We start from the raw sequence: 9206 nt of genomic DNA on the forward strand, positions 1-9206 counted from the left end.
AAAAGAAAAAAAAGAAAAAAACCAACCACCGCCGCCGAGAAAGGATTCACATACCGTGCGCTGACATGAAGCAAACCCCCGAGCCGCCAAGCCCGGCTGGGTTCTCGGGCTTACCTTGCACAGCCGGGCTCCAACTCATCCTCCGGAAGAAAAGAGCTTTTGCCTGAAATGAACGGTGCTTATATTGTCTCGCTGGCAAATAAAATACTAAAAAAGAAAAAATCCCCCCCGACCCCCCGCGAAATGTCTGAACACGACGGCGCGCTCGGCCGGGGCCGATTCCCTCGCCCCCCCCCCTCGCCTCTTCCCTCCGCGCTGTTGTCTGTTGCTGCTCTATTTCAGATCTGTGTTTATTGACATTGGACTTGAGCCATTAGAGAGATTTAACAAGTCAAAGCAGTAAATTCAAGCGACGCGCTTAGCTGCGTATTTGTTTGGAATCAGCGTCACAACATTTGGAGAAGCGGGCGGGATGCGCGGAGGAGCGCGGCGGCTCCGCGGGCTGCGCGCTGGGGCCGCGCCGAGGGACGGGGCGCGGTGGCCAAGGGGTGCCCGGGCTCGGGCAGGCTCGGGGCTCGGGCCATCGCAGGGATAAAGAGGAAAATGGCACTTTAAACCTACGCTGGCGAGGTTTACACACTCGAGTAATGCAGCAAAAAAACCATTGCACCTTTTGAGAGTATTTTGCTTTGGGGTGTAATCTTTTCAGATCTTTATCTCTGCCGTTATTATATAGTTTTAAAAAAATACTCTGAAAGTGCAGCTTCATCTTGTTAGTTGGGCTCATTTGGATTTCATTTTTGAGGATTTGTTCTGACTGCTAGATCTTTATAAAGAAAAAAGAGAAGGAGAAAAAGCTTCCTCGTCTAAAAATGTAGGTCATCGCTTATTTAGGAAAAGTTTGTCGAGGTATGTGTCCATTGATCTGGTGATAAGTTTTGAATGCTTTCTCTAACTGATCGTGTTGATATAATCGTGGGCTGGACTTGATGAATGAGTTCAGTTGTCCCCCATCTGACAAGCTTTAGCAGCTTCATGCATTTTAATCAGCCCAATGATTCATGTATTTTCCACCTTTTTTCTGTGTGTGGGATCCGTTCTTAAAAAAAAAAAAATTGTCACAACTGGATTAATTGCCCTCTACATTAATCTTAAAACTTTTGCAAGGACCTTGTGGTGTGTAGTAAGGAAGTGAGGAAGTCACTTACTGTGTTTATGGTCCAGAAATTCAGAGAGATCAGTCGGAGACAAAACCTCTGTAACATCATCGCCACAGAATTCCTGAGTCCTGCCGCTTCATTAGAATACAATGTCGTTTTCTGGTAGTAAGCACTTCAGTATGTAGTTGTCTTGTAACTGTGCTCTCAGAATGCCTCGTCTCCAAGGTATTTATTTACTCATTTCACTAGATGGCTTCTCTAATTTTCAACAGTTGCAGAATCCTTGTAAAATCCCTAGCAGATTGGGGGAGTCCTAACAGAAAGCGCCCAGACTGCAGTTTTCATTGTAACTACTTTGCCCTTGCTTTAAAAAGCAGGCTGTATATTGAATTAAAGAAAAACAGGTATAATTGTGTTACACTTTGCGAACTACTGGTTTGGAAAAGCGTTGATCAATAAGGATGGAGAAATTCTAGCAGTGGTTGGACTAACTTGTGCTTGAGGAGGTTTACATGCCAGGTAAAAGGCTACAATAGTTCACTTTTACTCAAAAAACCATTTTGCGACGCCACTTGTAAGAAAAAACGCCCCTGAAAAAAATTCTGTGTTCTCAGTCTTAAAAAAGTAACTAATTCTTTAAACATTTTTTTATGTTTGTTCTGCATTGCAGAAGCTTACTATTTTTTTACTTTTTAGAGAAAATATAACTGGGAGTAGGTAGGTGATGAGTACACATACACACAGGCATGACTGTAAAAGGTGTTTATATTCGGTATAAGTGTATGGGGCACAAATGCAGGTGTGTGTGTATATGTATAGATGTACAGATATACAGATATAAACCCCACAGAACAGGCTCTCCCTTTGCTAAACCCGTGGTAACGACAATGTTATCTGAGAAGCTGTGCTATATTAATAACTATATTTATACTAACCTTGCATGAAAAGGCTGTTTAGATTATCTAAATATTGGAATAACACCATTCCTTCATCATGAACTAGTGTTTTTCCTTTTCTCGTGTAAACTCTTTAAAAAGACAAATAAGAAACTAAATCTGCATTTACATATTTTAATGAGAAAATATTATTTGGACAACTAGGTTCATAATTTAACGTAGACGCTTTTTAACCTTTGTCTTAAAACACACATGCTGGGAACAAGAACACCAATATTTAAAATGCCATGCTTATTCTGTACAGGAAAAAAAAGTTTAAAAGAAATATCCTTACAGTTTCAATAGACACTAATGCTGTTTAGAGGGGGTGTTCTTTTTTTTTCTCTTAACTTAAGCAGTTCACAACAGAACAACAGTTCAGTCTCCAGCAAACTACCTAAAACTAAAAAGGAGTATATCAAACAAAAGTGCATTTTACACATTTTATAATCATTCATATGCACAACCATTTACAGTTTCCCTAGCCCCCTCTCTCTTGTCTGCAAAGCTCCAGCAGAAAACAGGATGACCTCCACAGTTTGTACCTGCCATTGTATTACTTTTCCACATTTTATCGTTGATTTCAACAGCTTTTCTTTAAGCTATGTCGGGTCATGTGCTTGGTAACAGGTTTATTTTTATTATAATTATGGTTGTTGTTGTTTTTAAGCTATGAAGTAAACAGCTACAAAATTTTTCAAATAACAACAACAACCAAAAAAAACAACAACAAAGAAAACTTCAGCTCCCCCAAACCTTCGGGTTAACCAGAAGTTAACAGACAAGTCAACTCCTCCTTCTCTTTCACCTGAAAACTACAGTAAACATCCACTGCTACAACAGGTACTGCAAAAGGGACCTCATCTGATTTACAGTACAGATGCAAGTTCAGTATTTACATTAAAACAGGCGCTTTGTAAACATTGTAGGTGTGGCGTGAGTGGCCCGGCGCGGTTCCGTGCACGGGTCCCGCTCCGCGCCGCCCCCGCCGCTCCCTCACCTGCGGGCCGCGGCCACCCGCGCCCCGCTCCTGCTGCTCCTGGCGCTGCTGCTCCGGCTGCTCCTGCTGCTGCTGCTGCTCCTGCTGCTGCTGCTGCTCCTGGTGCTGCTCCTGGTGCTGCTCCTCCTGCTCCTGCTGCTGCTCGGGGCCGCGGCCCTGCCCCGTGGAAACCCTGCCCTTGGCGGCTCGACGGGACACGCACCCACACAAAAGGACACCGAGCGCTTCCCGGCGTTTCCAAGATCCAAGTCTTTGCTGCTTGGAGGCTGGAAACGTCGCTGCCCTCGTGCAGTGACACAGCGGCCATCCTTGTTTATGGTGCTAAAGATTGGTCCTGTATAAACCCCTGCTTTTCCCCAGACAAAAGAAGGGAAAGAGGCATCGCCGAGCCAGCCTTGCCTGGTCGCCGACAAATCGAAGATGCCTGAAGTACTTTTGGAAAACTAGCGGTGCAAGTGGCAGCTCCTACCGGGTGGGAGGGGGCGGGCCGGGCCGGTTCCTTTCGCCTCAGAAGAACGGAAAACAAAGTTCAGAACCAGGGGAGAAGCCGAGCCGCCGGGGAGGGCTCGGCTGAAGGGGCGAAGCGGAAAGGGAGCTCACGCGAAGGGCAAACCTCGGTTTCCCGCGGGGAGTCGTCTTTGCTTTCGAGGAAAAGAGGAGAGGGGAAGAAGCGGAAGGAGGGAGAGAAGGGGAGGGAGGAGAGCTCCGAGGAAACTTTGAGAGAAAGGGGAAGGCAGCGTCCGTGCAGGCGGCCCGGGTCAGTGCACGGCCACGGAGTGCAGGGCGGGCGCCGGGCTGGTGAGAGTCTCGCTGGGGGTGGCCGGGCTGCTTTGGCTGGTGGCCGTCTGCGAGGACGTGGGGCTGAGGGAGGGCGGCGAGTTCGAGAGGATGGTGGGGATGGGCGCGGGCAGGGCGGGCAGGGCTGGCACCGCGGCAGGGGTAGGCTTGATGGGGACGGGGATGGCCGGCAAAGTCTGCCCCCCATGGCAGAGCGGTTTGATGGGCACGCCGTAGGCGCCGTACTCGCTGCTGGCCATGGAGATGGGGGTGGCGGTGTCGATCATGCCGGAGCCGTACATGTGGGGCCAGCCCGTGCCGATGGAGCTGCCCACCGTAGTCAATTGATTGGGGAGCGGGTAGGCGGCCGGCATGGGCTGCATCGTGGAAAAGGCGAGGCCCCCGGGCATCTTGTACTCTCTGGCGATGATGTTCTCGATGGCGAAGGGGTGCTTGAAGCTGGAGGGCTGGGACACGCCGAGGTTGTACGTGGACATCTGGGGCAGGTGGGTGCCGGTGGCCGCGAGGGCGCTGAGCCGTAGCTTCGCTTGCTGCTGCAGGTACTGCGCCGCGTCCGCCGGCTTGCTGGGGGCCAGGTGGTCCGACTTGACCACCTTGAAGCGCTTTCGGCGGCGCAGGAAGCTGCCGTTCTCGAACATGTCCCCGCAGCTGGGGTGCAGCGCCCAGAAGCTGCCCTTGCCCGGCTGGTCGGGGCGGCGCGGGATCTTGATGAAGCAGTCGTTGAAGGAGAGGTTGTGACGGAGGGAGTTCTGCCAGCGCTGTGTGTTCTCCCGGTAGTAGGGGAAGCGGTCCATGATGAACTTGTAGATCTCGCTCAGGGGCAGCATCTTCTCCGGGGAGCTCTGGATCGCCATGGCGGTCAGCGAGATGTAGGAGTAGGGAGGCTTCTGATCGCTGTAAGTGTTTCTGCCCGGTCGAGGCATCTTCGCTAGGCGACCCGCGGAGATCTGCAGAAGGGCAGCGACAAGGGGAGGGGGGCGGGACGAGGGGGCAGAGGGATGAGTCCGAGAGGATTCGCAGGGACACCCGCTCGGGTTAGCCGGTGGCTTCGAGGCCGGGCTGGAGAAAGAAGGGCACAGGGAAGGGGCACGGTGGATCCCAGCCCTCGGAACGGGGGACGGGAGGGGGTGGGGGGCCGCGGATGAGAGCAGCAGAAAACAGCCCGGAGCCGTGTGCCGCCGCAGGGGTAAAACCGATGTGCTTCTCCCGGCTCCGGCCTCCCTCAGCCTGGCCTTCCCCCAGGAGCCCGCGTCCGTAAAGTTACTCTAGCGATCGCTCTGTCTTCTGGTCTCGGCGAGGAGAAGGAGACCCCATCCCCTCCCCTCGACTCCCCCCCAGCTCCATGCCAGCCCCTGCATATGCCCACCTTAAAGTTGCTGGAAGTTGACAGTCCGCATCCGGGACGCAGCTGGGAGTCCGGGCTCTTTCCCACCCCTCTCCTCCGGCGAGTCTCTCGCTCCTTCCGCGGCCACGCTGCTCCGGTTTAGTCCTGAGGAGGCAGCGAGCTGGCTCGGTTTTGGGAATCCTCTTGTACAGCCCTCCCTTCGCCTCCGCGGGCTGAATCAGCTTCTTTTACACCACCGGCAGCTGCACTGTAGCAGAGGCTTGTTTGCTTCTCTGCAGCAGCGATGAGCTAACTAGTTGCCTCCATGTCCTTCCTCTAACCATCTGATAGTTTTATGTGGTGACATGAGCAGAAAAGACCCCTGTAGAGGCGCTTCATTAATGTGCCACTTCTTTGCTATCATATGACAATCGCCTTGGGAGCAGGGGGAGGGGAGCAGGGAGGAGGGGGCTGGAGAGAAAGGCATAATCTGGTTTCATTTACACCTATTTACATGGACACCTTGGGCCAATGGGAATCATTTCCATTTGAAGACAAGGCGAGGGGTGAAAAGGCTCCGCCAGCGGAATTGCAGTGCGATGGTACCCGGTGGCTGGGGGTGGGGGGAAGATATGCACTAACCTCTCTGTGGACTTTGCAGGAAGCTTAGTCCGCAATTCACACTTACAAATGGAGGTACCGAGCAGTGGGATGTTTGACATGGAAATTGCTTGGCTGTGGTATTCTGTTTGTTCTGCATTGTTATCTGATTTGTATTGTTGGCTAACTTAAGGCGAGCCTTTTTCCCCTGTAACGAGGGACTTTCTCTTTGCCAAATCCGCTCTCCCCGAGCGAGGGTTCTTTCGAGGAGCGGTGAGATCGGGGCTCCTCGGTAGCCGCCCCGGGAAGTCAGTCACCCCTCACCTCCCACCCCGCCCCAGCCCATGCAGGACCGCTGCTCTGCTTCCGCGGACCTTTGGGTGTAAAGACGCGGACTTGCTCTCAATACTCCGGAGCGAACGGGCTCCTGAGGGTGGCGCAGCCCCAGTGTGCTCGGTAACGAGCCGTCTCCACGCCGCTGCTCTGCTCGCGGGACCGGGGCGGATCTGCTTGTGCGCCCTCCGGCCTCGAGGCTGGGGGGTCCCGCGCAGCTGGTCTGGGCTAATGGGTCCGTGTCAGCGGTCACCCTGCTGAGCATCGTCATCTTGACGCCTTCTGCGGGATTTACGTGATATGTCTCAGGCTGTTCTCCTGTCCGTGTGCTTCTCGGCGGGCACTTGCGTGCGGGAGCAGGCAGGACGCGTAACGCCCGAGTCGCGGCTCTTTCTGCTCTTTCTGATGCACGGTGCTCCCTCCTCCCCGGGAACCAAGGCCCGATCCTGGAACCGCAGCCCAGACGAGCAACTCAGTGCCAGCCGTGTGTCCTGGGGGAAGGATCAGGCCCGGGAGGTCCCGGGCTTGCCCTGGCACAGGAGGGAAGTTTGATGATGTGTATTCCCGAGGCTGCGCTGCATCCTGTCACCCTAGAGCCAGAACTGAAGATTGTCTCGGGAGCTGCGAGCCCGGGGAGGAAGAGCCTTTGTGATGAATACACATCAACTCCATTAACGATGTTTTCGGAGTCGGTCAATAACTCACCAAAACGTAACTTAAACACGATGAATTTAGGAGATTAAACAATTTCATTAATATTGAAATGGCTGCTGAGGCTGAGCGCGCGTGCTTGAAATGCAAGCGCACGTTTTTCAATATTAACAGAAGTACTTGAAAAGAAGAATAATGTCACCTTCTTAATTCAGCAAAAATAGCCGGGTTGGGGGAGGGAGAGTAGCGGCGGCTCTGTGCAGCGCGGCTGCTGAGAGATGGGCTCTGCGAGAGCCTTGGAGTCTTCTCGGAGGGACAGTGCCCATCAAGCAGGGCTCCCTCAAACCCGGCAGGAGCCTCAAAACGCATTTCACATCGCAACCAGCGCCGACCTCGTGTGTGTTAAACCGTGCTCCCTTCATGCCAACCCGGCCGCCCTCAGCCTCATCTAATCCCTCTCTCTCGGGGCAGGATGTCGTTTAGAGAATAATAAGTAAATACTTGTGTTTCTAGGAATCCGAGAAGCCGACCGGCCCCGCGCTGCCGAGCTAACGAGCCCTTCTGAGGGGGAAGATCTGCCACATGCCACCCTGTGCCCCTTTGCAGAGAAGGGCCCGGGGTGTTTGTGCTGTTCAGAGCCCGGGAGTTCTCTTGCTCAATTAATCGGCTCTGAGATGCTTCATCCAGCCAGGCAGGGCAGGAAGGCAGCCTCCAAAAAACAATTATTTTATTTTTTGGAGGTGGGTGGGTATGGTAAGAGATGATGAGACAATGGATATTTGTTAGAGAGTAGGAAAGACAATATTCTGAAATGAGGTGAGATTCCTCCCAGCATTCCCTAACATCGGACAGAAGGTTTCTGGTTTCGTATTGAGAGCCTCCAAATATGTGGGTGTGAGGGACAGTTCCCTCCCGCACACACCCAGTTCCCCCATCCCCAACTTCTAACACCCCCTGGTTCGGGTTTTGTCTCTCAGCCCAAGCTCACCCCTGGGATGCCTATCTAAAAGACAGCTCAAAAAATCCACAAACTGACAAATACTTTTCTTCCTCTTTTTTCCGGTACCTTTTATTTTCGAAGAAAGAAAAAAGCAAGCCAAACCAACAGCTGATACAAAAAGGAACCCACAAGCTGTAAAGTTAAAGCAAAGTCGACTTCTGTTCTCATTTGCTGCTCCAAGTGCAGACGAGGTATGGCTGTAAGGCGCCCGATGGTTTTTTCCTTTTTTTTTTTTTTTTTATTTTTTTTATTTCTTTTTTTTTTTTTTTTTTTCCCCTTTCCATTGTGAAGGAATGTGTGATTGGAGGGATAGGGCAGGCGAACTCATCCCAGTAATTGACACCCAAAGTTTCACCTCGTGCTAAGTACGCAACAGATGATAGGCTTGGGCAATGTAAGATTTCAATGGAATTTTCCTTTTACTTAGAAAGACAACATTAGGGAGGAGGAGAAGGTGAAGTGAATCCAAATCCATTGTGTGGAAAACCAAAACAAATAGACGTTTTTCTGAAGTCTAATTCAAATAAGAAGCTCAGAGGAAGTGTTGGGAAAACTGTATAAAATACACATAAGTCAATTATATCAATGTGCAAACCCAATGGAAATCCATTTCATGCAAGAGCCATTCAGCCCTTGCATGGAGCCCATCGTGGACCACCTTTCTGCATGGAAGGTTTGCAATAGCCCCCTTTCCCACAAGCAAGACCACACACGTTTACAGATTTGGTAATAATTTATGCTAATTTTCCTCCATAAATCCACAATTCGCCTCAGTGGCAAGCAGGGTTGTTGAGAGAGGAAAAGGAGGCAGAAAAGTGACAAATACAATATTGATTTTGAATCCTTGTGGCTGCAAGCAGGTGTGTAGCTTTGCAGAGGGGAGGAGTGGGAGAGGGGCTGTGGGGGGAAGCCAAGAAGTTTTCCAAGGGTAAAAAAATCCACTCTGTGTGAGAGAATACTCACTACCTTGTTAATATTTACAAACCAGTTGGGAGAAAAGAGAAAGGAGGAGGGAAGCACCAGCTTCTTAGGGTTTCCTAGGCTGCAAAACACAATGCCAGGCTCTGAGCAAGCTTCCCCCGTTTTGGAAAGTCAACTGCAGGCTGTTGGTTGTCGCTGCGTTTCGTCTAAGCCTTGCCTTTTTTTTTTTTTTTTTTTTTTTTTTTTTTGGTAATGGTTCTGCTTCTTCTGCTTCTCGGGGACTGAAAAGGAGAAGGAAGCCAAGATACTTGAGGTCTCCCGCTTTTCTGTGTGCTTGAATTCCCGGTACGGTTTCCCGAAGAGCTCCGGCAGCTCTGGGAACGGCGGGGCTTTGTCCCACCCCACATTCTTCACCAAATCTGCCACTTTGGCGTGAAACTACTTAGCGCCCTTTCAAAAGGATTTTGTTCCTTTCCCAATGAGC

The 9206-nt window shown here is 51.1% G+C and overlaps 1 protein-coding gene across 1 annotated transcript; it reads right to left on the reverse strand.

The window, feature by feature from the left end:
- Positions 1 to 55: 55 nt before the first annotated feature.
- FOXB1 (forkhead box B1) lies at positions 56 to 5469 on the reverse strand. The gene is made up of 3 exons (XM_040077805.1): positions 5260 to 5469; positions 3096 to 4840; positions 56 to 163 (listed from the first exon to the last, which is right to left on the reverse strand). Exon 2 carries the CDS (start codon positions 4814 to 4816, stop codon positions 3854 to 3856), a length of 963 nt encoding a protein of 320 aa, XP_039933739.1. The 5' UTR covers positions 4817 to 4840; positions 5260 to 5469; the 3' UTR covers positions 56 to 163; positions 3096 to 3853.
- Positions 5470 to 9206: the final 3737 nt, after the last annotated feature.

The sequence above is a fragment of the Hirundo rustica genome, chromosome 13 (genome assembly GCF_015227805.2).
Source record: "Hirundo rustica isolate bHirRus1 chromosome 13, bHirRus1.pri.v3, whole genome shotgun sequence".
In the NCBI taxonomy this organism is placed as follows: Eukaryota; Metazoa; Chordata; class Aves; order Passeriformes; family Hirundinidae; genus Hirundo; species Hirundo rustica.

Excerpts from the sequence above, each read along its gene's own strand:
- FOXB1 (XM_040077805.1), bottom strand. The coding sequence starts at position 4,816 with ATGCCTCGACCGGGCAGAAACACTTACAGCGATCAGAAGCCTCCCTAC.